The sequence below is a fragment of the Amborella trichopoda genome, chromosome 3 (genome assembly GCF_054954075.1).
Source record: "Amborella trichopoda isolate Santa Cruz 75 chromosome 3, AtrichopodaSantaCruz75HAP2 v2.0, whole genome shotgun sequence".
NCBI classification, from domain to species: domain Eukaryota; kingdom Viridiplantae; phylum Streptophyta; class Magnoliopsida; order Amborellales; family Amborellaceae; genus Amborella; species Amborella trichopoda.
Genome location: NC_142338.1, coordinates 54,668,509 through 54,696,035, shown reverse-complemented (window position 1 = coordinate 54,696,035; position 27,527 = coordinate 54,668,509). Strand labels below are relative to the sequence as shown.

General features: G+C 37.0%; 2 protein-coding genes across 6 annotated transcripts; one reads left to right on the top strand and one right to left on the bottom strand.

Annotated features, from left to right (window-relative positions):
* Positions 1 to 3,072: 3,072 nt before the first annotated feature.
* Positions 3,073 to 7,911, top strand: LOC18429401 (recQ-mediated instability-like protein). The gene is made up of 6 exons (XM_088860417.1): positions 3,073 to 3,292; positions 3,924 to 4,052; positions 4,150 to 4,253; positions 4,783 to 4,891; positions 5,024 to 5,085; positions 7,461 to 7,911. Exons 1-6 carry the CDS (start codon positions 3,073 to 3,075, stop codon positions 7,566 to 7,568), a joined length of 732 nt encoding a protein of 243 aa, XP_088716543.1. The 3' UTR covers positions 7,569 to 7,911.
* Positions 7,912 to 9,216: 1,305 nt separating this feature from the next.
* On the bottom strand, positions 9,217 to 27,521 carry LOC18429400 (ARM repeat superfamily protein). Of its 5 annotated transcripts, none has more exons than XM_006838686.4 (11): positions 27,411 to 27,521; positions 19,064 to 19,217; positions 18,824 to 18,984; positions 17,123 to 17,188; positions 15,811 to 15,950; positions 13,778 to 13,904; positions 12,800 to 12,948; positions 11,343 to 11,478; positions 10,798 to 10,882; positions 10,443 to 10,714; positions 9,217 to 9,630 (listed from the first exon to the last, which is right to left on the bottom strand). In XM_006838686.4, exons 1-11 carry the CDS (start codon positions 27,462 to 27,464, stop codon positions 9,502 to 9,504), a joined length of 1,473 nt encoding a protein of 490 aa, XP_006838749.1. In that variant the 5' UTR covers positions 27,465 to 27,521; the 3' UTR covers positions 9,217 to 9,501. The 5 variants fall into 5 exon arrangements, with proteins under 5 accessions (XP_006838749.1, XP_020520135.1, XP_088717542.1 ...); XM_020664476.2 differs by having other exon boundaries at positions 19,064 to 19,214; XM_088861416.1 differs by having other exon boundaries at positions 27,013 to 27,470.
* Positions 27,522 to 27,527: the final 6 nt, after the last annotated feature.

Here is a 27,527-nt window from a genome sequence, read left to right as displayed (position 1 = left end):
CCGTCTTAAACATACCTGGTTGAGGACAAAATTCGGTCAACTACTAAAAGAGCCTACCAAATTAAAAATCCTTCAATACACTTGAGCATATCTCCTATATTTAGTCGGCACAACGATATTTGTTGATGCATATCAAGGGTCTACGCTTACAAGTTACCTACAACTGTTCCGAAGGTTGGAAAGTATGCATGGGGTGCAATAGCACTTGCCTTATTGTATCGTTCATTGTCTAAGGTCGTGGACGGGGATACGCATTTTAGTGAATCAACAACACTACTGCAGGTAATTTACACCTTTCTTTAGTTAATATTTACATATTGGTAGTCTTTTCGGATTCAAACTAATACTTCTACTCTTTTTTTTTTTGTAGTGTTAAATCTCTGAGCATTTTCCAACTATAGGCACCAAACCTAAACCTATCACCATAGAAATGCCTAAAGCTTGCAAGTGGAAGAAAGAACCATGTTGCAAAAACCCATTATCAGCGTTTGATGACATCTCAATTGATATGGATAGTGTTATGTTTTTTTTGTAAGTGACATAGTTAGTAGCATGTATTTTAAAAGACATTTCAATATACTTGTACTTTTTTTTTATAGGTGAATCGACAACCATATAAGGATTACAACCCATTAGATATACACAGTATAGAAAGCGCGCTGTGCCGATCATATTTGATAAGTTTCCACATTGCAGAGTATTATATGCCAGACCGTGTGCTATGACAATTTGGGAAGTTGCAAGTTATACCTGTTGGGCCACCCAAATGTGAGAGGAGGGATAATGTGGGTCTACACCCCACTAGTTGGATTGATGAGTTTGCTATTTAGATAAGCGACTGACGGCAACGAGAGCACAATGTTGTCAAGGCAACTACGGATAGATATAGTGGCATGCCTACAAAGGAATATATGGCCTGATACAACAGGTTTACTCATAGATATGGAAATACTCCCTTGAGCCCCTCGCATAGTCGCAGGCCCCCCCCCCCCCCCCCCCCCCCCCACAGGCCATGATGCTAAGAGGAGCTTGGTATATGTTTTTAATTAGTTTATTTTAGTTTTTATTGACTTAAAATAATTATTTATTCATTGTCTACTTGCAGCGATTTATATTACTTTTATTGTCTACTTGCAGTGATTAACATGTATAGGGATGCTACAAGCTGCACTTCGTGGTGAAGTAATAGCAGGGGAATCTAAACGTTTGGTACATGCAACCCACGCTTTGTTAATGCAGAACACTCCTACAGATAATGTCGAGGAGATGGTGGAAGTGATGGCGAGGATATAGAAGGTGGAGATGACGACAACGAGAGTGCGGATGGAGATACTGGAGATGAGGAAAGCAATACGAAAGAGGGAGATGTTGGAGATGAGGCAAGAGAGAGCAAGGCTGATGAGGAAGATGAGAGGAGAACAAAGAGCAAAAATGACGAGAAAAGAGACAGCGAGACTAATGAGGAAAATGAGAGGAGGACAAAGAGCAAAATGATAAGGGCAAGGCTATTGCAAGTTGGCTAAAGAGACGGTTGAGGCCAAGAAAGTGAAAATTATGTATTGTTTTTAGTCAAATGTAAATTAAAGCTACTCTATCATAGTAGACAGTTAATGAAATGTACATTCTTTTTGTTGGCATTATATTAATGAAAGCATTATGTTAATATGTTCTTTATCAATACCCTTTTAAGTACTCAATGTGTTGTTCTTCATTAATACCTTTTTAAGTACTCAATGTATTGTTCTTTATCAATGTGTTCTTTATCAATACCCTTTTAAGTACTCAATGTGTTGTTCTTTATCAATGTAGTTCCTGCTTTGAAACTTGGTCAAGCATAGGCTAACGAGTTTGTAACTTTATCAATACAGTTCTTATTTTGAAAAAGGTTGATATGAATGAGTTTGTAAATATTGATATGATAAAATTGTTGATGGATTCAATCTTATTGGATCATTACATAAGTACTTGTTCATAGGCTAATACATAGGCCAAATCCATTGGGTTGACGGATTCAATTTTCTTGGATTATTGCATAAGCACTTGTTCATAGGCCAATACATAGGCCAAATCCATTGGAGATTACATGTTCATATTTCTTGTGATATATATGGGCTCTCCGGCACTTGTATAACGCGCTCCAGCACTTATACAATGTGCTCTGGCACTTGCAGAATGCGCTCCGGCACATGATGAAGCAACTCCGGCACTTCATTATAACAGACCGACACTCAACTTGCTGGATGAAAGATCAATCCGGCACTTCATTATAATAGACCGACACTCAACTTGCTGGATGAAAGATCAATCCGGCACTTCACTTGCTCGGTCTGGTGAAAAGCTCACTGGATTCATTGGCACTCCGATGTTTGAAGCACAACGGATCGGTACTCTACTCCCTGGAAAATTATCAGTCTAGTGTTAAAGCAAAGCGCTCCAGCGAAGTATGCAAGCACTCCGGCAAAATCGTGAAGAAGTCCGGCAAAGGTTTATGAGGCTAGGTCAATTCGACACTCTATAGGAGTAGAGCGTCGACAATGTGAAACAGTCCGGCGATTGGTAGCCTCGGTCCGATGAAAAGCTCACTGGATTCATGAGCACTTTGGCATTCTGAGTAGACCAGACCAACATTTTGCTCCCTGGAAAATTATTTGTCCGGTGATTAACTAAAGCAATCCGGCAATATACAAAGGCACTTTGGCAAAATTTTTAGTCATTCCGGCATAAAAGGTATCAGGCTACATCAGTTCGACATTTCAGAGGAGCAGACCGACGATACATTCAACCAGTCCGGCGTGTTGATCTTCCATCCGGTGAATAGCTCATTTGATTCATGGCACTTTGGCGGTTGAAGAACAACGGCCCGGCACTATGCTATGCTCCTTGGAAAATTATCAGGCTGGTACTCCTGCAAAGCGCTCCGGCGTTATACACAATCACTTCGGCGCAACCACTCAGCAGTCTGGTAGAGTTGTAACAGGTTGGGTTAGTCCGACATTAGATAGAATCAGACCGGCGATATCGTCAGGTAGTCCGGTTTGTGAGCCTCGGTCTGACGAGTAGCTCTCTGGATACATGGGCGCTTCGGCTTATGAAGAACAGCGGACCGACAATTTTCTCCCTAGAGTTAGAGGAGTGTGTTCTGATCGGCGATTTATGAGCTCAGTCCGACGAATTTGTACTTGGTTAACTCTGGCATTATTACTACTGGAGTGGGTTCAGTCCGGTGTTATAGATGTGCGTTCCGACGTATCAGTGTCTACTAAGTACTCCGGTAGTTGTGAAAAGCAGTCCAGTATGTAGTATTTGTACGGCAACTAATAAATGCGGTTTGGTGATGTTTTATATTGGATCCATCCAAAGGATTTGGTTGTATGGTGTTAGTACGATAAGGGGTATTTTGGTCAAAAAAGGAGTAACTTTTTCAGGTGGGGGGTATTAGTAACAAAAACTGATTTTTTATAAAAAGAAGTAAAAAACGATTAGGGTGGGGGAAGAGTGTTTAGACACTACAAATTGAGGGGGTTTTAACAATTTTCCCTAAAATAAAACCAGCCAAAAGATCAAATATCCATTCACTCTCCTTTTATATTTTTAGGTAAAAAAAAATAACAATTTCTAAGATTGAGCAAAGGTCCTTTATGTCTAGACAATGATGTAGGTGGTTGAAACTCATATATGTTTAAAAAATTATTGGTAAATATAAAGTATAGTTATAAAAAACTTTAATTTAATAAAATAGAATGTTTGACTAGCATTGGCTGGTCCGGTCGTCTAGTTTCAATTGACAAAACATCGTTGATAAACTTTTTTCTAATGTATTTGTTTAAAATTTTATTTTTATTTTTACTATATTTTTAAATAACTTATTCAATTTCGATGACCGTTACTTGGTTCAATTTTGATTTGGACCAAACTGAATTTAGCCAAAACGATGCTCAAAACACCAAAATGCTTGCGCACGTGTATAGCCCATAAAGCTCCCGAAACGTGTCGCCGTGCGTTTCCCGCTCTCCTGTTCTCCGGCGTGAACAAAGGCGCTCTCTCTGGAACAGGTAGAATTAAGAGAGAGATTGGAGAGAGAGAAGGAAGAGAGAGAACTGAGAAATTCTGAGTGATTGATTAAATTGGAAATGGATTATGGTTTGGCAGCGTTGAAGCTCTTTTGTAGGCAGCTAAAGGACGCTGTACCCACCCACTCTTCCCCTCCCTCAATGACCTTAGCAGGCATCCTCTTCCAGCGTGCTTGGTTGCAGGTCCTGTTATTTCTCTCTCTTCGTTTTTATATACTCTCTCTTCATTTCTTTTGTGAAAAATGAAAACACCCATATTTCTCAGAAATGGTATTTACTGCCTTGTTGATCCCTTGAATTCTTCTTTCACTAGCTAATTAGTATGCCCTTCATACTATTGCTACCTGCTTCTTTTCCAGTTTCAGATGATGGTCATTTTTTTTAAAATAAAAATATTTATCCGATGAGGTTTGATTCCTTTAATGTGATAGGCCTTCATTCTGAAATGAACTTCCTTTTTTTTTTATTTTTTATTGTTCTTTCGTTGTGATTTCTACAATGTGCTATTCATCACATCGAATTACAATTGGGTTTTATTGATAGGGAGCTTTACAAATGATTTTTTAATCATTTTCATGAATTTGAGCCATTTCCGCATTGTTGGTTTATTGTTGGAGTAATGGGACTTGAGTTAATGAATGGCTTTTTCATAACTAAATCAATTTACAAAGGAAATGTTGCCTTATTTTCAAGCAAATGGCATGGAGTGCAGGGTATTTTGGTTTCAGGGCAAGATGAAGGTTGCTTCATTTTAGACGATGGAAGTGATGTCATTGAGCTTTCTCTGTCCAATGAATTTCAGCAGGAATCATGGAAAACAGGTCTATTTTTATAAAGGGAAAAGAAAAAAAAGAAACCCAACTTTATTTGCAATCTCCAATGTGAATTTTGAAGTAATGTTTCTTTCTTGAGTTTCACAGAAAGTGATAAACTTTTGGGAATTTGTGCTCCAGGAATGTATGTCATGGTTATTGGGGCATACACAATTCGCACTGACGATCGGCCCATAATTAAGGTACTTGATGATTCCTGTTTTTCTTAGCTTCCGTGCTTTAAGCTGCATCAAAATAATTGGGTTTGGTACTGTAGTTGCCATGTTGGGCCCATTAAGAGGTTTTATTTTTAAAACTTCCATCAATATAGCTAAGTTCCAAGAAAAAGAAGATATCTTTAGTAGCAGTGATGTTTGAATTTTTTCATTTCCTCGTTGATTTGTATGATACCTCATTGTTTCCCATCCAAATTATCTATTTTTTTGATAATGTTAACATGAAATTTCTCGTTATCTTGCAAAGGTCACATACAAAATTGCAAATAATGTCTATATAAAATGACTCAAAATCCAGTGATCCAGAATTTATCCATATTCAACTCTCTGTCCTGTACAAATTATCTTGTTCGTCTCTCTCTCACACACACACACAAACACACACTTCATAAAGACTGACATGTTCAATCACATGGGAAATAGCACTTCTTGTGGAATAAAGGTCTAACCCTATGACATCAGACGATCGTATCTCATATCCAAGAAGGTTTATCGCCATCATACTTTTCCATGGAAGGATCTTGGATTGGTCATAGCTTAAGCTATTTTCTAGAGGATGGAGATAATGTAAGCCATTGGGGCTGTTTGGGATCTGGCATGTGGGATAGCATAACTGGAAGTGATCACTAAGAATGCGATAATTACAGGACTAAGAGAGATGATTTTCGAGATATGAAATTTCTGTGGGCAATTAGCATTGGTTCTAACCTGGTCAATGTTCACAAAAACGAAGTAAATGTTGATATTTAAAATTAATATAGTTTTAGTTATTTAAAAAAGGGAAAAAGTTTATATAGAGTCGAAGCTCTAAACAATCAAACTAGAGCCTACCTCAAAAATTTCACTTGTAGAGGTTGTTTTGATGCCCAAATATCCTCAAATTAGTCACCTCGACATCAAGATGCATGGACATGAGTAAAAAATGGATTCCAAGTTTTGGAAACAGTGTATTTTGTAACGTATTTTTGGACCACCAATTTTCAAGAATTTCAAGTTTTCATAGATCTCTCGATCTACACTATTTTTTAAGCTTTAAACTTTATAAATAAAGATGGAAATATATTTTAAGGCTAGCAAAAATATTTCCAGTATTGAAACTACATTTCTCAACCCTATTTGAAGGTAGGCTCTAATTTGATTGTTTAGAGCCTAGGCTCTATACCAACCGCACCCTGTAAAAAATTCTTGTTAATAGGAGGATGATGCTTGAAGCATTATTGTGGAATTGGGGTATCTTATGAATCATGTTCATAGTTGGATGGATGCCTTAACTTGGGATAAGTAATTTTTGATAAGCTATTGATATTGTTAGAATAATTGTCTCGGAAACGAATGTGGAAATAAGATCTGGAGCAGGTGGCAAAATCATGCACGAGGGATTCCTCACTAGAATTGGCAGCAAACCTTATCGATTCATGCTGGCCAAATATGAAGACTCCCCTTCTATTGCTACTAGAAGCAAGAGTTAATGCCTTTAGGCGTCAATCTCCTAATGCTATCAATGTAGCATAGTTGGCCAGAATAGGTCAGTAGAGCCTCCAAGTTGTAGCCTATGGGACTGTGGCCTTTAATACAATCTGGTATATATGATTTTCAAAAGGAACAACAAACTTATGCTTGTGCTTTTCTCATTGATGATAATGTCTTCTGCATGTAGATTTATCGTAAGGAGCAAATTTAGACTGTTAGACACCATGGTAAATTTTAGTGAGAAACAACAGTCGTATAGATTTCTTGCGGTCATCAGTCCCTGGTCAGCTGTTAGCCAGTTACAAATAGAGTGTGCTTTTTCTCATGGACTTTGGAATTGGCTAACATCATCAGTTTCGTTTGATGAGTATAACTTTGTCCTTTTTTTTTTGTGCTTCTTGTATTTAAGGGAGGAGAAGGGGGATCACATTTATCCTACTGTGAAGGACCTAGCTCCTACTATTGGGTAATAATCTTCTTTTTCGATAGCATTAGAAAATGGTCAACTTCTACTGAGACAAGTATGCTGTGGTAGCCATGATGCTAGGCGCACAGGAAAAAAAGAGAAGATCACCGCACCTCCTATGGTCGTGGGGGAAGAAAGAGTATACATTCCTTGCACTAATTAGAGCTCTTGTTTTATCACAATAAACTTGTGACGGCACCAAGAAAACCAGAAATTAACTTATGTTTTTTGAAGACATTAACTGTAGTATTGAGAATGTTAACTTATGATGTATTTAAAAAGACCATTCGGATTAACATAGTCAATAGCTCAATTTATTCAGTAGTTCATGACATATGATTCTTATGCATCTGCTTTATTTTGCCACTAGGCTTACTAAGGATTGTTGTTGCGAGTTTTTCTGCAGGTTCACAAAATTGTTGATCTGTCACCTTACCCTGATCGCGAAGCTATGTGGCATTTGGAAGTGATTGAGGCTTACAAGTTATTCTACCAGTCTTCATCTGAGGCATAAAATAATTCTGCATGAAATAATTCTTTCATGTAAAGTCTTAACAGTGTCAAATGCCAGGCCGTGTCAATTGGTATGATTTCGTTGATGTAAAGACTACCTTGACCTCCTTGCATTTGGTTCAATGCCAGTTTCTGTTTTGCCTATTAAAATTAATAGAAATGTTTCTTTTGGGTGTAAAGGATTTTATGGTTTGATCTTCAGTTGTTTTCAGATTTTCTACGTGTATGGTGCTCCAACTCCGAACTTGATGCTCATGTATCTTCAGCTTTTGAAATTTTTGTACTGGCCATTTCTGAAATAATTTCGATAAAAACATCTCAGTTCTTGCATGGGTTGATATGTTGAACGATTGGACTTATGAGTAATATAATTGAGGCAGTGTGTTCAGTATAATCTCTCACCCTTGGAGGTCTATACTTAAATTCAGTACCGATGTTATGATGCATTCATGCTGTTCAATTTATTTGCCCATTTCCTAAGTTAATTGGGTTGGCAGTTGAAATAGACTACGGTGGAGCTCCTAAAATGACAGATTTTCTTACCGATCAAAAAAGACAGAATAAAAAACAAATTACATTCCTTCTTTTTATCGCTTTATTTTGCCTGAATCTTTATGGACCTTTATTTTGCCTGAATCTATATGGAAGACTAATAACCTAAAAGGCTGTGGTTTGTATAACGCCTTAAAAAATCAAAGTAAGGCGCACTTTCAAATAGTGTCGAAAGATGTTTTCGTAGTGAAAATTTTTGGGATGGCCTGAAAATTTATTTCCATATCTAATTATAAAAGTTAAAGCTTCAAAAAATTGTATAGATCAAGCAAATATATACCCACTTGAAAATCTTTAAATTAACGGTATAGGAAATGCATTACAAGATGCCTTTTTTCAATACTTGAAATCTATTTTTTTTTTTATGTCCATACATCTTGAAGTCGAGATAATTGATTTGAGGGATTTTTGAACATCAAAACAATATCTTCTAGTGAATTTTTGTTGTGCCCTTAATTTGATTGTTTAGTGCCGCACCCTCTTATAAACTTTACCCTAACCTAAATACTACACTTGAATGAGAACTTCCTTATATGTATTTTGGTCAAACGAATCTTAAACTCCTCCAATATTTGGGGATGTAAACTCTTCAACCATATTCTTTTTAAAACTAATCAACGGTGACTCTTAGGTGCATCCCAAAATTCCATATGAAAAAGTCATCCAATGTAGCTCTTTCATACGATGGACTAATTGTAAAGAATGCTCCGGCAGGAACATGCAGTACACGCCCTTTATTTTGGATTTAAGGCACATGAGAAGTAATAAACTACAATTTTTGGTTTAAACTACCCTTGGTTAATCCGCAAACCATCTTATCGGGATTTCAATTAAATTTTCCCCCTGCAAACTTTTGATGGAAATTAAATTGAGAAATAGTTGAACCTAGGACAGAAAATCAGGGTGATGGAGCCTTGACTTCCCAGAAGCCCCCTACCTTTTCCTCAATGAATATTTAGCATTAGTTTTCTCGGAGCATATAAGGAATGCCATCAGATGTTAGTTTTTGAGTACATCTCTAATCTCATTGAACATCCTCGAAATACTGCAAAGCAATTGATTCAATAAAAAGAAGCATAAATCAAATAGAAAGAACATTTGGGGCATGCATTGCAATAAAATAAAAGGGATGAAAAGACTATTCATACATTAAGAAAATACTTTCGTCCGGTTTATTGATTTAATGGAATCAGAAGTGATGCTAATCAAGAAAGAGGGGCTTAGAGACCCTTTGTCATGGCCATTATAGCATGGGTGTCACCCTGGGCATAAGGGGCATGATGACTTGCCTCACCTTCCTCCACCTCAGAAATATATAAGGCAATACAATTGTTACAAGTGGGATCAAAGCTGAACTATGGAAAATATACAGTCTGGGACAGTCACTGCTGCTCTTCCATACAGGACCGCAGCAATTTGTGAGCTCTTTCTACGTCTTTAGTTAAATCTTGCTCACGGGCACTGGCACTTGAGTTGATCCATGCATCAAAAATGTTGAGCATGCTATCAACCTGCGCTGCTGGTGAAGGAAAACTAAAGTTGAACACAAAATTATCATAACAAAAGTCTCAACTTTCTGTTAGGTGCATATTTAAAAGGATAATAATGAATAAGTTGCTGACTTCAAATGAAAAAGAAATGAAGAAAAAGAGGCTACAAACGTCCAGATATGCAACATGGCCAAACCATTTACAATGATAAAATACTTTACATTCAGTATAAATTGATGAATGCAGATCACTTCAGAGGAAACTTGCCCACAATATTTCATGGATTTACAATCAAAACCATTCTTTGTCAAATTGACTAAAAACATGGGCTCAATGGTGCTTCTATTGTTTTCCTAACACGAGTATCCTTATTCATAAGCAATCCATGGCATCCCAGAGATGAGAAACAAAACTGCATGAACTTAAATCAGGGCACTAACATACAACATTTCAATCCTCGGCAAGAAAATAAGCAACTACAGAAGAGCATTACCAACTGAATTCATAAACCCCAAATTACTTAAGGAAATTACAGATACTAAAATAACTGGAACTTATAAATAAACTTCAGCTGTTTTGGCCACTATAATTGCAAGATACCTTAGTTGTCTTAAAGAATTAGCGCCAAGTTTGGCATGTTGAGGGGTTATCTGCATCATGATCTTAAAAACCAGTAAATTTGTTGTTCTCTTCAAATGAGAACTGATGTTTTGGAAGTGTTCACATAGCTCATATGGGGTAGTGGTTTTACTTGCAATAAAATATTAAATTTACCCAAAAGAAAACAGGGAAAATGATTTTAGATTGTAGTAGCATTTCAAATATCAGGATACTGATTTTGTTTTGGCATTGGGACCACTAGTGAAACCGTTAGAACCACACTCCCAACCTTCACCTTCTCGATTGTGATCAATAATGTCTTCAATAATCACATCAGACTTGCGCATCAGTACTGAGGCATATTGTCTCAAATATAATGAGCCCATATCGGCATCTTGGACTTTCACTAGGATCCTAGCCAGGACACTCCAGAGTGCATGGCGCGCTTGAGAATCATCAGACACTGAAGGCAAAAGATCCAGTAGACCCTGCAGGAAAGGCAAATCTACAAAGAGTACAATTTCACATCAAGCAATCCAAAGATCAGCACTGCCATAATGACAAGTTTACAAGGTTGCATATGGTTACCATGTGAAATCTCAGCCACTCGGTTTGGTCCATCTGAAAGGAGATTTGCAATCAAGACCACTGCGGTAACACGAGATCTGGCCACCTGTCATCAAAGACATGGGTCAATGAGTATCTCCAGTAGGGATTTCTTCCGAATCATAAAATGTTATTGCCAGGCAAAAGCATCAAACTATCTCATTAATATGGAATCAGAGTATTCCTACAGTAGGAATATTTTAGAATGAATACACTAAAGGCAGGCTCCTTATCTGAAAATGATATGTATACTAGGCGTGCTCTTCCCTTGGGATAAATGGATAATGAGAATATGAGGTGTGTTATTCCCTTAATTCCCTTCTCCTTTAGATATTGGAAGCATAATTGGACTTTTAATAGGAATGTTTCTATCATCATTCTTTTCCCTAGCATATTGCCAATCTCAAAAGAATTTCTACAGTCGAGAAAATAAAGTCACCCTCCAAAATATCAATGCATAAATTGAAACCCAATAAATTAATTGAATCTTCGCACCTAGTTTCTAGGGCATACTTCGCAAATAATACCTCATCAATATCAGGAAGCTTGATAACATCGCAGGCAAGCTGAAAAAGCTTCTTATTTGAACAGAGCATCTCTGAATAATTTTGAACAACCGATAGCGCTTCACATACTTGAAGTATAAGGTCAAGAATTGTATCTCTGCATACATCCTTTTTGCATCAAACATGGAGTGTAAATATACTCAAACAAGTATGTGAGTGAGTGAAAGGGTTCTAAGGTCCCAATAGCCATGGTATTGGCCATTGGAAGCACCAAAACCTCTCTCTTTCCCCCTCTCTCTCTCTCTCTCTCTCTCTCTCTCTCTTTTATGACACTTCTCTTTGCAAAAGTTTTGGGGATTATTGATGACAATGAAAAGCAGTGGTTCTTGTGCAAGGATAGATATTTCTATTTTTTATTTTTCCATCAGCTCATTGAATTTGGGAGTGGAGTTTTGTAAATGACAGTGATGTTGATTACCTGCTTCTTTCTTCTTCCTGCTTTCTGTTGCTTTTTTATGGGGAAATGTCCCCTTCATTCCCTCCCTTGAGGTTTTATGGGGTCATGTCCAGTACATTGTTCCCTCCCTTGAGGTTTTATGGGGCTATGTTCAGTACATAATTAGAATTTTTAAGCTTTACCGTGTTTGAAAATTGATTTAGTGTTCTGTACACGATTAGATTTTTGTTTTTAAGCTTCACAGTCTACATATATATAGAAATATGCATATTTGCCTATTCTTAGAAAATGTCTTATTTAGAACATTTATTGTATGAAAATTTTTAAAAACTAAATGACGAATATTCTTTATTTTTTTTTTCAAATATTCTTTACCAATTTCTGCCAATAGGATATTGGAGAAATTCTAGAAAAACTTCCTATTCAAAACATCTATTTGAATTTGAAATTTTAGGAAATAGATGAGATGGGAGTCCTACTTTCCCTGCACTTGGAAAAAGAGAATCTAAGAACTGGTTGGAATTAGAGATAAAGATGGATTTACTGAAGGCACTTAAAGAAGGAGGTTGATAATGGAAGGAGGAGAGAAATGATCTAGGAATTCTAAACTTATTCATTCCCTCAAAAGATATTTTAGAAAAAGTTAAAAGAGTAAAGAAGGGTCATAAACGGGAATTCAAAATTCACACTCCTATTTATTCTCCCTTACTAGTAATATGTGTATTGAAGCCCACCGTAGACTACATGGTATAGGGCACATGAGATATAGCAGTATACAAGAACAACCTTACCACAAAGATCTAGCAATAGACATAACAATGAATGCATCATATCCATATCAGTTTGTGAAAATAATTCACCATCATCATCATGGCAGCAAGGTAGCGTTTTCCTATTATTTCGTCAGTAGAAAATATTTTAAAAAGGACATGGGAAGCTTCGAACTGGAAGAAGAGGAGATCAAGTGTAGCGCAAGCTAAGTGCAATTTTTTGTCATTCATAGTTGTCAGAGTCAGCATACCTGTCGTACAGTTTGCCCTCACTTATCTTATTGATCTCACATGCCAAGAGATCGGCCAAGATATCTGGCAAACCCAGCCGCAATAAAGGTGGAAGGAGAATCGGTTTTGCTATTTGACTATCAGCAATTGCCAGTAGTAATTCAACACACTGCATCAAATCGAGGGTTGACATCAACAAGCGACAAAGATGATGACACCCATCCCATCATGCAAAAGTGGATTTGTCAGATTCCATCATCTTTGGCTTATGACACATATCCAAGTATCACACACATTAGCACCATGATGGAAACAGTTGGACTACAGTTTCATATTAAATTTCAGGATGTTGTCAATAAGAGACAATTCATATGTTGGAATATCAAGTGGACATAGGAGTCTAACCAGCTTGCTGTTCGGGACAAGTTCAGAGAAATTTATACTTGTGTAGATCTTCAAAGTTTAATGTGTCATTTAGAATCCTAAGAAAGATAGGGCATTATAATATCTTTTCTGTAAACTGTTATATGCTTTCACAGGCATATCGAAGAAAATGAAAAACCATGATAATATGTATACCTTACAATGGATATTATCCTCTTTATGATTCACCCACAAAAGTAATGTGAGAGTAAGGTTTGCCAGAAGTTGCGAAATGTCTCCTACTGAGGACATAATCATACCTCGGGCAAAAAATATAGGCATTTAAAACCCTCTCAGTAGAACGATTTAGAATATCTTCAGATATCACTTAGTCAAAATACTTGTCTTTAAGTTCAGCTTTTTTTTTTCTTTTTTTTTCTTTATGTGTGATGGTTTTATTAAGAAAATGGGGCCAGTTAAAACAAAATGTTGGTCATGGAGGTGTCAAGGTGGTATCTACGCAGGGAAAAGGAGAAGTAACCAGGCAAATAAAAATAGTTCTGGAACTTCAAGTTCTGAGCAGAAAAGAATGAACCAAAATTGTATTTGAAACATCGAGAAGTTCATAGTCATACCTTTTCTAATAATTGAGAGTTCAAAGTATTTCCTGTGATCCACAAGAGACGCTGTAAAATGGGTTCAGATTCCAATGCGTTAATCCATTTGATGGCTCTGCTACTTTGGAGACACACCACTAGCAAACTGTGACATGAAGCCTAGTCATAAATAGAAATTCCGGCACTGGAACAAATCGTACATCACAGAAAATATGAATGGAAGTTATTGCTGAGTAACTATAATAAATTTGTTTTTACCTAACCAAAAAGTTTTTGGCTATCTGCATCAAATTTAGTGATGTTCATCAATTGGGAAATTTAAAGAAAAACCCATTTTATTTTTGAAATTTTAAAAAACTACCCTATATTTTACAATATATGCTTAAGTCCCACTTTTTTAGATTGTAAAAAGTATTTTAATTTTATTTTTCCATATATGGGATTAAGCTCAAATTTGGGGCATCTGAATTTCTCACCATAATGCATCAATAATATATATATATATATATATATATATATATATATATATATATATATATATATATATATATATATATATATATATATATATATATATATATATGTATATATTCAAAGAAATGAAATTACCAAAATACCTTTGAATCTTGTAAGGGTATTCTCATTATTTTTTTATACTTATACAAATGTGTGATGGTGAGAAGTATGGACACCCCAAATTTGAGCTTAATTTGATGTACTGGAAAATAATAATAATTAAAATACACTATGTGCTTTGAAAAAGTGGAACTTGAGTTAAAATATCAATTATAGGGGACTATTTTTTAATTTGAAGAACAAAATAGGATTTTATGTAAATTTTCCTAATCAATATGTTATGTAGATCCCCTACAATATACATTGAAACACAACCCCTTTGAATCTTCACCATGCACACATCATTATTCAAAAAGCTTCAACAATATCTGGGTATGGATTTGACTGCATGTCCTTCTAATCTAAAGTACAAAATATTAAGTCAAAGGTGATAGTTGGTGTCACTAGGCCTAATTTATTGGTTCGGAATCATTTTACTAGTTTATGATGATTTATGCTAGCATGGGTCTGGAACTCCTTTCACTTAAAATCTTAACTTTCAAAAAATCATTCTGGGAATTCCAAAATGCAGCCACCCCTCTAGAATTATCTTGCAAGCTCCAGTACTTTCTCGAGAATTTCTTTGTTTGGAGAGAACTTATCTCTCTCCTAGAAATGCTTTAGCATTTCAAACCATTCACAAATAAGGGCTTAACCTTAATGATCACTTAGGAGAATCAAAATTGCAAACATGCACACCAGACAGAAGATCTCGGGTTTCAACATAGCTAGAGTCCTCATCCTGGGGGGGGGGGGGGGGGGGCGAGGGTTTGATGATCTATCATCTCAGTCCCTTCTAATAACTTCTCAAGAACAAGAGGATAAGGGTTAACATCTGAACTTCAATCAAAATTGAATTTGAGAGATCCAGTGAAAGGGGTTCACACTACATGATGAATCTAATTTTCTGTCACATCATACCTCAAAGAAATTTCATCTTATTTTATTGAAAAGTGATTACAGTAGAAGGATAACTGTGAAGGGATTAAACAGCTTATAAGAAGGTGTAGTTGATTTTACTAGAAACAAGACTGGTGAGTGTATTAGTGATTGTATGATTTGTATCAAACTGTTTGAGTATTGCCGTAATCCAAACCACTAGATGGGATCCAATCTGATGCTTTAATCAGAGGTCTAGGGCCAATGGATAATCACAATTAGTAAAAAGGAAACCAAGCATTTGTTAAGGACTGAATTACTAACGTGCACATGCAAACAGGTATAAGTGCTCAACAAAATATCAACAAGGACAGAATACAATATAATAAGCATCAGCATCATGCTCTTATGTTCATAGAAATGAAGAAACAACCACAACACTTTCAGTTTCACAATACAATTACAAAGTCAAATCAAGCAAGCATGGGATCTTTTTTTTCTTCCCTTTATTTTATACATTTGAATAAGCAAGTGGATATGAAAAGGGTCCTTCATACCGACAAGTTTCTGAGAGAGATGGACAGTCATCTAGGAAAAGTTGCTCTAAAACCTTTTCAATTAGTCCTTCAGTGGAAACCATAACATTTCTAGGAACATCATGGCATGCCAAGTTTGCCATGATTCCCAAGAATATCTCCTGCCATAAAACCATTATTTATAATATTTTAATTAATTTTTGTATCCCACAATACAATAAAAGGACAACAATAACGCGTGACATCAAAATAAAATAAGTCATGAAAGTAGATGATGTGATTGTCAGAAGGAAAAACTAGTACAAAAATAAACCAAAGCCAAACTTATTCTTTCAAAGGACCAATAAATATCTCAAACTGAGGTTAAGCTTCAAAGGAAATAAATTTGTTGTAATTGTCATTGTTTATTTTTATCATTCCATTTCTCTAGTTGCTGGAGGTTAATTATATAAAAATATCATTTACCTGGAAAACTATGCCATTTTTTCGCTCAGGGAAATCAGCCAAAATGCCTCATGCATATAATCATATGATCTGTCTTGGCATCACTTCATGACGGAACCACAATTGAAGCATAATAATGTTCATAAGATAGGGAGAAGTTCTTGTTGCAAAGGAGAGGACTTTACCCCAGTCAACCTGATGTTTAAGTCAGTAATTGGCTCTCTTTCTTATTTCTAATTATTACTTTCAGGAGAAAAAAAAGGAGTTGTGTAAGGAATGGGGTTGAGGTCAAGGTGGTAGCATCACCTATGACTCATCTACCAGTCTCGATTTCCATTCCTACCAATGTTTACCCCTTTCAAAAAAACTACTAACAGTTTCAAAAATTGCTAACACACTACAAATGGTTAACGTTCAAAAAAAAGAAGAAAGGAGTTGATGCCCATTAATTATAAAAAGATGAAAATAAGATAATGATTTTGGCAAAGTCCAAGAAAGATGAATGTAAGAAAATAATTCTAGCAAGAAAATCAAAGATTGCATGTGATTCAATAGGCACTGAAGATGAACAAAGCATCGGATAATACTATAATTGTGCAGCAATATTTTTTATGCCATGCTGTGCATTAAGAAATATGCGACCTGTTGACCTGTCATAGTATTCAACAAGATGAGATAAGAACAAAGGTGGCCAAATAATTCATGAAAAATCACCATAGACCAACAGAACTCGCAAAATAAATAAGCCACTGGGAGTGGGTAGTGATGGAAAACTATATATCATCAATGTGAAAAGTAAACTTCAATAAACACAGAGATAACAATGTAGAAACATAACAAAAGCTTCAATACCCAATCGAACAATAATGCTTTGTAAAAGAGGTCTTACTGTCATTCTGGCAGAAGTGGCAACACTAAGACTCGCCAAAAGCACATCGACCAAGAGATTTTGGACCTGTTGAATATTTACAAGTTGTCAACCATAACAATATCAATATTTCGTTGCAACTAACTATTACTATAAGAATTCAAGCAAACTTAAAAGCTTGATCGCAAGTCCCAAATTAGTATTCGTTTTGATATGAAGATAACTGCAAGGAGTGAAAAGATGCTACACTAAAATTAAATTTTCCGACTCCATATCTATTAAACTAAGGTGCAATATAGCTGTGTATTTTCACTATATAGGAAAATTTTCATACTTCTAAGAAGCAACAGGTAGGTGCTCAATCTTGTTGACTAAAAATCAAGGTGATCTAACTAGGAAATGTCGTAGGATTCGATTGACACAAACTTGTGAATGCTCAGAATGCATGGTTGTAAGAGAGAGAGGGAGAGAGAGAGAGAGAGAGAGAGAGAGAGAATACAAAACTTGAGTACAGAACATATAAAAAATTACACCAAAAAATTAAGACACGTTCCACCATTTAACATCCATTTTTATAATAGCATAATCAATAATTACTCATTGAATAATTAACTCCTCATAAAATACATACAAACATACATCCTCAATGGTAAAAGTCAACCCATCACGAATAATGGGTTATAGTCTACTCCAGAAACTAGATCATAGTTGTTTGGAGCGGGGATGGGATGGGAGCGAAAGCAGGATAAGGAGAGTGGGATCCTGATAGGCTAGAAGCTCCCTACGGTCGGGATTGCTATATGTACACCTTGAATTTTAGGGATCTCGAAACCAACATATTGGGGTGCTGGATCCCAACTTTTTGGGATCACATAATAAATTCTATTGGTCCGAGACCTATCTGCTAAAAGCATCTCTTTTAGTCTTTTCTCTTTAAAAAATATATAGAAAATGATTTTGCAACATAATTACTTTTTTTTTTTTTAAGGCATATGCACTTGAGACTTGTTTCCTTGTAGAAAATTAATCTAACATAAGAGAGATTTATATTGACTGATCCCAAAGGGAACGGGATCGTGTTACCCCCATATGGGAGCGAGATCCACCCAAGGTCCATTCACAATGCCATCAATATATGGAATCTGGAGATGCATTTAGAGGATGAGGACATCGTCTACAGTTTCTGTGACAATTAAGGTCCAATGAAGGGTCACTAGATCCTTCTGTGAAAATGATATTACCATAAATATAGCTCATTTTCATGGAACTTTCCTTTTATATAATGAAATGTTTCTTCTGTGCATGAGTAAGAAAACTGTTTTTCAGTGGACACAAATGATTAACATGATTACTTATCCTCAATGAACCAATGAATCATTCATTTGGGAAACCATATAACAAGTTTTTTATCGCTAAGCAACCTCTATATCCGTTGAGATGTCGTAAGCATGGATGTTGAGCGCATTATACAAGCAACAGAAAACAAGCATTATCACAAAATAATGATAATTCAAGTCCTTTAAACTATAAGTTCATTTCATAAGAAACAAATTATAAACAATAGCATTCTTCAAAGAGTGAGGAACCATCCTGTGCAATATTTCAAGAAGCAACACAAAAGTAAAAAGATGCATGAGGGATGAGTTATAAGAACAAATGCTCGATCATTAGAGGTTGGAAGATTGACAACTGCGAAACTTGACAAGAAACATATTGAACTACCATCAATTCAGCATGAGCTTGGTTAGCAGCAAGGTCCCATAAAATGCACCCATATTCCTCCCACGAGTCCTCCGTTGCCGCTGGCACTGGATACTTTAAGCCATCATGTTGCATCTCTGTAGGCTCATTTTGTTCAACTTCATGCTTGTTTCCATCATCAACTGCAACAACCTTATCAAAATGACAAACCATTTATTGAACATTTTAATGACCTTATTTAGAGTTTCATAATTAGAGTACCATTCATGGAGTGATAACTCTGTGGCTCTTCATTGGAGTTCTGGTGAGTGCTTAATCCCCGAGACCCATTTTTAAGCCTTTTGTCTTGTGGCAAAAGTTGTCGTATAAGATATATTATGTAGCTGGGATCTATAGTAGTTGATACGTCCAGCTGCTGCATAATAAGAGAAGATCAAATTTATCACGTGAGGGAGATAATAGAAAAGCACCATAGTTACCGCATGATCAAAGCAACCCAAAAAAGAGGAACAATGCTACCTGGCCATTGCATTGGCAAAATGTCAACAAACTCAATCCTTAAAAGCCAAATAATAGGTGAAAATTAGTGACAATGTAAGATTATTTTTTAAATAAGCCTTGTAAGATAAGCAATCATGAGAGTTGCAACTTTGCAGTAATCAACAGAGACAAAGTTATGTTGCAATTAGAAATTTCATGTGGAGATGTGAACAAATTCAAAACTTCATGAGAATCCTACAGTCAGTGATGTGGAAGTAATGATCAACAATAAGATGGAATCATAGCTATCTCACTCAGAAGTCAGGGCCATCAACAACAAGAATGAAATTTGAATCTCACTAGTTCATATTTGGGATTTAATTCAAGTGCTTTTGGACTAGTGTTACCCCGAAAATCCACATGGAGACTGGTGTTGCGTGTGCGACACATGCTGACACTTGCAGTCTTGGACATTTGTCAACACTTCACGGTGTGGCCAGAACACTTGAACTTTCGTGTTGAATGATATCACTAATTTTTAGTATGGTATCGACATTTCTAATATAAATGTTTTGTATAATAATTTGCATTTTAATATTATAAAATGTTTAAAGCTTTATGTAGCAGAGTGGATTTTATTCTAAAGTAGATCTGTTGTACTCGTGTTAAATCCTATGGTTTGCGAACCTTTTTCCCTCCTTAATTTTGAATACATGTAAAAGTATAAACATGCTCATTGTAAGAAACAAACCCCTTCCATATCCATATTCGCCATAGCGTCATGACTACCATCTCACTATTTGACTATCACATGCTGCATGCAATAAATGGGAAAACTAAATTATATAAGAAACATAATATTCTATTAATTGTAGAAAATGCTTACAAGGGGATTTGAACTTCTATCTCCTCATGGTGTAACCTTACTGCCATAAGGTTTATTGCCTCTATGACACACATCGCATCTAGGAGAGATGAGGACAAAATTGACATTTTTAATTTGTTGCATTGGACAATACTAGATGGGAAAATATATAATGAGACCATTTACCTTTGGTACAAGGTGGTCACAATTAATCTTGACCATTGGATATGATATTGGGTGGTTGCTTTTATTTCATTGACCAAGCTCAAGTTAAAAAGAAATTTTCTCGACCTTTGTAACACACCCAAGCTATCAGATTTCACATCGGATGGTTGTAAGTAATTGTGATCTCCCCCTAACAAAGGTAAATGGTCTCATTGTATATAATCCCATACTAGAATTGTTTTACTTGTTAGGGAATTTTTTTTTTATTTGTCATTCATGGATTATTTTGGGTTTTAGCTTGAAGTCAAGGGTAGAATATAGTGTTGTAGAGTACCCATGTCAAAAAGTAAATGTCGAGTAATGTTGTTTTGATTTCCCATCATCAAATAGTCAATGATGGAGAGCTCTTATACATGGGAATTTCGCTGCATGAATTTTAATGTATGGGGAAAAGGGTGTAGGGGTAGTTTAGTCATTTTCCCATTTTGTTAGGGGTATTTTGGTCATTGTCTAGGGCCCACAAATGGGTTTATATATATTAAACATTGCCAAAACAGTAGGAGTGGTTGATGATATTTTTATTCATGAATTGAAAATTCCTCTCCTACATTAGTGTAGTAGAGAGGACCTCTACTTTGTGTAGACGTGCAACCCTAGTTGGAGTAGTAGTGTGGTTGGGGCTGGAAAGGCCCCTGTTCCTTTCCATCTCTTGATGGTGATCAAGGAAGTTTTCCTCTAGTTGATCGACCATCAAGCTCGATGTATTGTTGTTGCTGAATCAATCATGGATATCTCTTTTCCGGGTGCTAGTTTTGCACCATTGGTATTAAAGCGAGGTTGGTGACCTTCATTGATTGTTAACGAAGATATGGAGCTCAGGAACGCAATAGATTGGCTGAAACTGTGCATATTCTAATGCAGTCGGTGGCCTTACTTATGTAAGATCGAAAAAAGAGGAGATATGCCTTGAATGAGAGAAGATCCCTGGTTATGGATCCCATACATGGTGGCTTGTTTAGTGAGCAATGTGATTTGAAGGCTGAGATTACATTGCTTGGATCTGATTCGTGATCTGATTCTAGTGACGGCCATGGTGAACAAAGGCCCCAAATCCCCGACAAAGATGCGAATCGGATGATGATCAGGTAGCGATCCATGAGGAGTAGACGTACATGACGCCATGATGGTAGATTATTACAGAAGGAGTTCTTGGAATGGTTGAGTGCACGGGATAGATTCTTTGAATGGAAAGAGTTATCTAATTCAAAGAACATAAAGTTAGTTGCGATTAAGCTTCAGGGACTTGCATCCGTTTGGTGGGATTGCGAAAGGGAAAAGACGAGATTCAATATTGGATTATAATGAGGGCGAAATTGTACGAGCAATTTCTTCCTCCAAACTTTGCACAAACTATGTACAAACAGTTCCATCAATTGCAGCATGGTTTGCGACTTGTTTGTAAGTACATAGAGAATTTCCATCATTTGTCACAGGGTTGCCTGAGAAGGAGGACCAGCGAGAAGAAGAGGTATATCGGGGTTTACAAGTTCAAATCCAAGATGAACTCTCCTTACAACACTTGCCCTGAGAGACAAATAAAAGTTGTTGGTTTGAAGCCTGGAGTGAGAATGTCATAGCCCAAGAGGGTGACGCCTCCAACCTAGGGAGTTGCTGGCCCGAGTAAGGAACAAGTTTTGGGTGATCGGTCGAGGGATGTACACGTGTACAACACTCGATTGTGTAACTTTACAAATAAGAAATCAGGTGTTTGACATTTTCAATGTAATGAATGGGCCATAGGATAACAGAGTGCCCAATGGATGCTGCCCGGCAGCATCCTAATCTTGTCGAAGACGAGGAAGAGGGTGAGATAGAAGAGGTGGCAGTCAGGGGGCCAAAAAGGCTCAATGTGGGTGCATCACCCCGATGCACTCAAGAAATACAATAGATATCAAACAATAGGATAATGCATGGAAAAAATATGGCGGTGATTTATGTTATAGAAGGTATTCAATTTATTTATTAACTCCAATATTATCAGTTGTCAGAGACTCTGAATCCCCTGATAGAAGACATTAGAAAGTAGAAACTAGAAACTTGATAAAGAAGTTGTTAGAGGACATTATATTATCATAATTCATAAACATTCAAAAACCATAATCGCAAATTCAGAAGTGCAAACTTTAAAGTTACAAACTCCAAAGCAAAGATACATAAAAACACTGTCTAATTTTTAATCTCCTCGATAGCTTGTAGGCATGCTTTGACATTCTCAATAATTACCAGTTAAGTGTTCTTTTTATTGGAAAATATACCCCATAACAGTATTTTTGCAAAGAGTACAGATAACACAATTTCGATCTTTTAGATTTTTGAGCTTCGCATATTTCCAAGACGGATCCTTGTTACTCGAAGATTGTGAAAAAGACATTACCCCATAAAGAAAAGTGTTAAGAAATCAAAATTAACCCATTAATTGAAAACTTTTTTGATATCTTCTCGACTTGGTGAAAGATATGTACGAGGGAGCGCTAACTAGTGTGCAAATAACTAGTGGCGAGACGAGTGAGGTTTTAGTGACGATAAGTCTACACCAAGGGTCAGTGTTAAGCCCATACCTCTCTATCATAGTTATGGACGACTTAATTAGGCACCTACAAGATAGGGTACCACGGCATATGTTGTTTGCAAACGACATAATTTTATTTGATAAGACCCCAAGCAACATCAACATAAAGTTAGAACTTTGGAAGGATGCTCTAAAATTTAAAGATTTTAAAATTAGCCGAACTAAGACAAAGTATATGAAAATGCAAATTTAGTAATAATAGGAGTAGAGAGGAGGAAGTACTTAATATTGATGGCCAAGAAATACCAAAAGAGTGCACTTTCGATATCTTGGGTCAATAATCCAGGAAAATAGAGGGATTGAAGAAGGTAGGTGTCGCACATAGAATTAGATCTGGGTGGACGAGGTGGAGATATGCATTTGGAGTTTTTTTGTGATTGTTGCATACTAATGAAGCTGAAGAGGAATTCTATAGGACTACTATGAGACCAGCTTTGCTTTATGGAGTGAAATGTTGGGCGGTCAATAAACATCATACCCATAATATGAGTGTCGCTGAGATGAGGATGTTGAGATGGATGAGTGACAAGACAAGAAAGGGATAGAATTCGAAATGAATATATTCGGGAGAACTTAGGTGTGGCTCCAATAGGTGATAAGATGAAAGAAAGTAAACTTATGTGGGCTAACATGTGCAGTAGAGACCCAGTAAAACACCTATTAGGAAGTGCGAGTTCGTTCAAATGGAATGCTCAAAAAGCGTATGGGGGTAGGCCACAGGGACATGGTTGTAAGTAGTGCGAAAAAATACGGCAACTTATGGCCTCACTGAGGGTATGACCCTTGATAGAGCAGAATGGCGAACTAGGATTCGTGTAGCTAATTACAAATAGTTGGAAAAAGGCTATGATGATAATGATGACGATCTCGACCCTTGAAACCCTCAACATGTTTATGAATCAATGCTTAAACTTCTTCAAAACAAAGCCTAAGCTAATCCCTATCGACAACCCAACCACCAACGAAAGAAATGCAATGATTTTGTGGAAACAAATATTTCTGTCCAAAATTATTTTATCTTTTCTTGATCCGAAAACGGCCATGAATGGGGCAACATTTTGCGTTTGGGAGGGTTTAGTACCTCCCATTACCCTTTCCCACCCTTTTTGGGCAGGAAATTGACCAAATTGCCCATGCTGGTCGGCGCATAGCGCATGCGCTTGCATTTTAAAACGATGATGGGGTTCTTGCAACATAGAAACTTTGGTGCATGAAGGTTGCATGCAAACAGATCTAATTTATTGGAATGAGGGTGTAGGGGTAGTTAGTCATTAGGAAGCTACTAACAAGCGGTATTAAGATACTGAAGGAGCACGAGAATCTTATATAACTCCCTCCCTCTTTGTCGAGTGGACCGTTGCCCCCTTCACACTCTCCTCGTCGGGGGGATTGGATATTAGTTTTCACATTTTGTTAGGGGTATTTTTGTCATTGTCTAGACACTAATGAGTTCATATATACATTGTTGTAATAGTATGTGTGGTGTGGTTGATGATAATAAAAATGAAAATTCCCCTCCTACATTGTATAGTAGAGAAGACCCAGGTGCAGCCTTACATGGAGTAGTGGTATGGTTAGGGCTAGAACCCTCTTGACAATGATGAAGGAAGTTTTTCCTCTAGTTGATCGACCAATGTGTTTGATGTGTCTTTGTTATTGAATTGGTCTTGAATCTCTCCTTCCCGGATGCTGGTTTTGCACCACTTGCCATCCATGACTTGTGTTGTAAAAGGGAAAACTATATTTTATATTATAAAAATACAATATTTTATTCTTAAAAACATAAATATATGGACATTTCTATCCTACTAGCTTTTTAAGTCAACATACTAGACACCTTTTATTTTTGGATAGTTCAGTGGCAAAAATTAAACTTGAGATGTAGTGCTGACAATGTCAACTGCTAACTTGTCCAGCCCAATCACGTTACTACATACTAGACACTGTCACACTGTGACACTTATAGACACCAATATCCGTGTCAATATCCATGTAACGCTGTTTTGGATGGCCAACTTCTAGAGGGCATATCTTTTCACCCTTAGCTCAGATCTTTTGTTATTATCCCATTCTAGAAAGGACAATAGGAGCTCTACAAACAATTGCCAATTTTGCTTGAATGCCTCTAAAGGCCTGAATGTTGAGTCCGAAGTTTAAAACGTGTAGTTAAGGTTACTTTTGAGCATTTCCACATCAAGAACTATTTATTCTTTTTTAATGTCTTTCTTTTTATCGATAACCTAGATTTGATGTTCGTAATGGACGTCTAGATTACATTTAGGTTAGGGTTGATCTATAAATAGTTTGTGATGTATGGGGGAAGTCAATTTTCAGGGTTTTATGCTTTAGGGTTTCTTGTTTCAAGCGAAGATTGGCTTGTAGGCCCCCTTTTTTGTTTTAAGCAACACAATTGGTTTTCTTGGTTTCTTTCCTTTGAGATTCCATGTTACATCATCTGATACATGGTCAATTGCCAAAGTTCCTTAGCCACTTGACCTGTGTGCGATAGCAGTTAGAGAAGCTCAAGGAGGCCACTACGCTGGGGGTTCTGAACTACGAGGGAGGATTTCGATGGACTATTGAGGCAATTCTATGAACTAGTGCATGAAGTGGGTCAAGCTTGTTCCAAGCAGAGCTCGGTCATTCATGACAGTGATGGATCTGAATCCACAAAGGAAACCCCTCTCCATAACCAGGAAAGGGATGAAGCTAGGCCTCCTAACCTCCAAACTAGGGGAGGGATACTGATCTCTCTCTCGAGGGACAGCTGGTGCAAGCTCTGGAAACGGTAGATAGAGGCATTTGAGTCAACATGTGTGCATTATGGCAAACAACTAATCAAAGTCGTAAACATGGCTCATCTTCACAACATAGAAAAAGCTATTGATGATGCGGAGGCGCTAGCCAAGCACCTCCAATAGGTCCATAAGTAGGCGTGAGAGAAGTTGCATAAGAGCTACACAAGATATAAGGATGAGGTCGACCAACACCAACGAGAAAAGGAGTTTAACACTGGTGATTTAGTAATGGCATACTTAGAGTGAGAGCACTTTCCAATCAGCACCTATTATAAGCTAAATACAAGAAGATCAACCCCTGTTAGGTGCTCCAAAAGATAGACAATAGCTTCCAAAGGAATATGACATATCCCCTGTCTTTGATGTTGCCGATCTTTGTGAATACCATGGGGCATCAGGTGGTATAAAGAAGCAGAATGGGAGTCTTGGTTGCCTCAGGGACCTGCCGAGGACGTTCATGAGGTTTTGGATATTCGGACCATCACCACCAGGCGTGCATCCTACAACCAGTACCTAGTCCAATGGAAGGGTAAAAAAACTCGGGATCAAGTTCTCAAAGGCCAGGGGAGATTGATACACGTGATTTTGGATGTTGAACTTTCGGAGGGCAAAATTTTTCCCTCCCGGCTCAAATTTTCCACTATTACCCCATTTCAAAAACGGTAACATGGGTTGTACAATAGCCAAATTCGCTTCATCGGTTTGGCCAACGAATCGGGCTGAAAAATTCCTTTAAAGGCCCGAATATCGAGCCTGAATTTTATAGCATGTTGCCAGGTTGTTAGGGTTAGTTTGGAATTTACCACATCAAGGACTATACATTATTTATTTATTTCTTTATGTTTACGGCCTAACTTTAAGGTTCGTAATGGACAGTCGAGATAACATTTAGGTAAATGATGGTTTATCACTAGTTTGTGATGTAGGGCTGAAGTCTGTTTTGGGGGTTTTATGCTTTATGGCTTCCCGATTCAGCCAAGAGGCACCTATGGAGCATGGCTTGTAGACTCCCTTTTCTATTTCAATCACTACATCAGTTTTCTTCTCTTCTTTACTTTAGTGTTCCATCTTACACCAGGATCCAGATCAACTAAACCCCTTATAGCTATCAATCAACAAGCTAACCCATTGCGTTAACTCTACGAGGTTGATATCACCTACAATTTCAGGAGACATGAAGGAATTATCCTTCTCAGATATGTTTTAACCATGAAAGGAGCAATTACACATCGATGAAACAAAGAATCGAAGAACGAATTTCCCAATGACTAACCTAGCTCCCAAGTTACAGAAGAACAGTGCCTGCATCTTCAGGCAACAATTGCTCCTCGCTCCCTCAATATACAATAGAGACAACCATGCAACACAAATTTGAATGATGAAAAAGAGCACCTATCATATCCATAGTCAGAAGTTTTAATCACGGGGTTATCCCAAAAAGAAAAATGAGACGGGAAATGGGGGCATCAAAATGAAGGGTTGATGGATAATAAGCAAATTAAAGAACACCATAACATATCAAAGAAAAGGACATAGGAAAATACAGCATCAATAAGACGAAGAAACAAAAAGATATATAAAGAGAGATAGAAGATAGCTATATAGAACATCAAGAGACGAAGAGATGAAAAGAGAAAACAAGCATTGGAGCATTGAAGATTAAGGAATGACCTCAGAAGGAGGTGGGGACGGAATATGGGCTCCGCGCTCTGTGTTTTCTTCCATTTCGGTGAATTTCGACTGAGGAAAGAGAGCTTCTCTCACTGAAAAACACAATTTCTTGCGGTG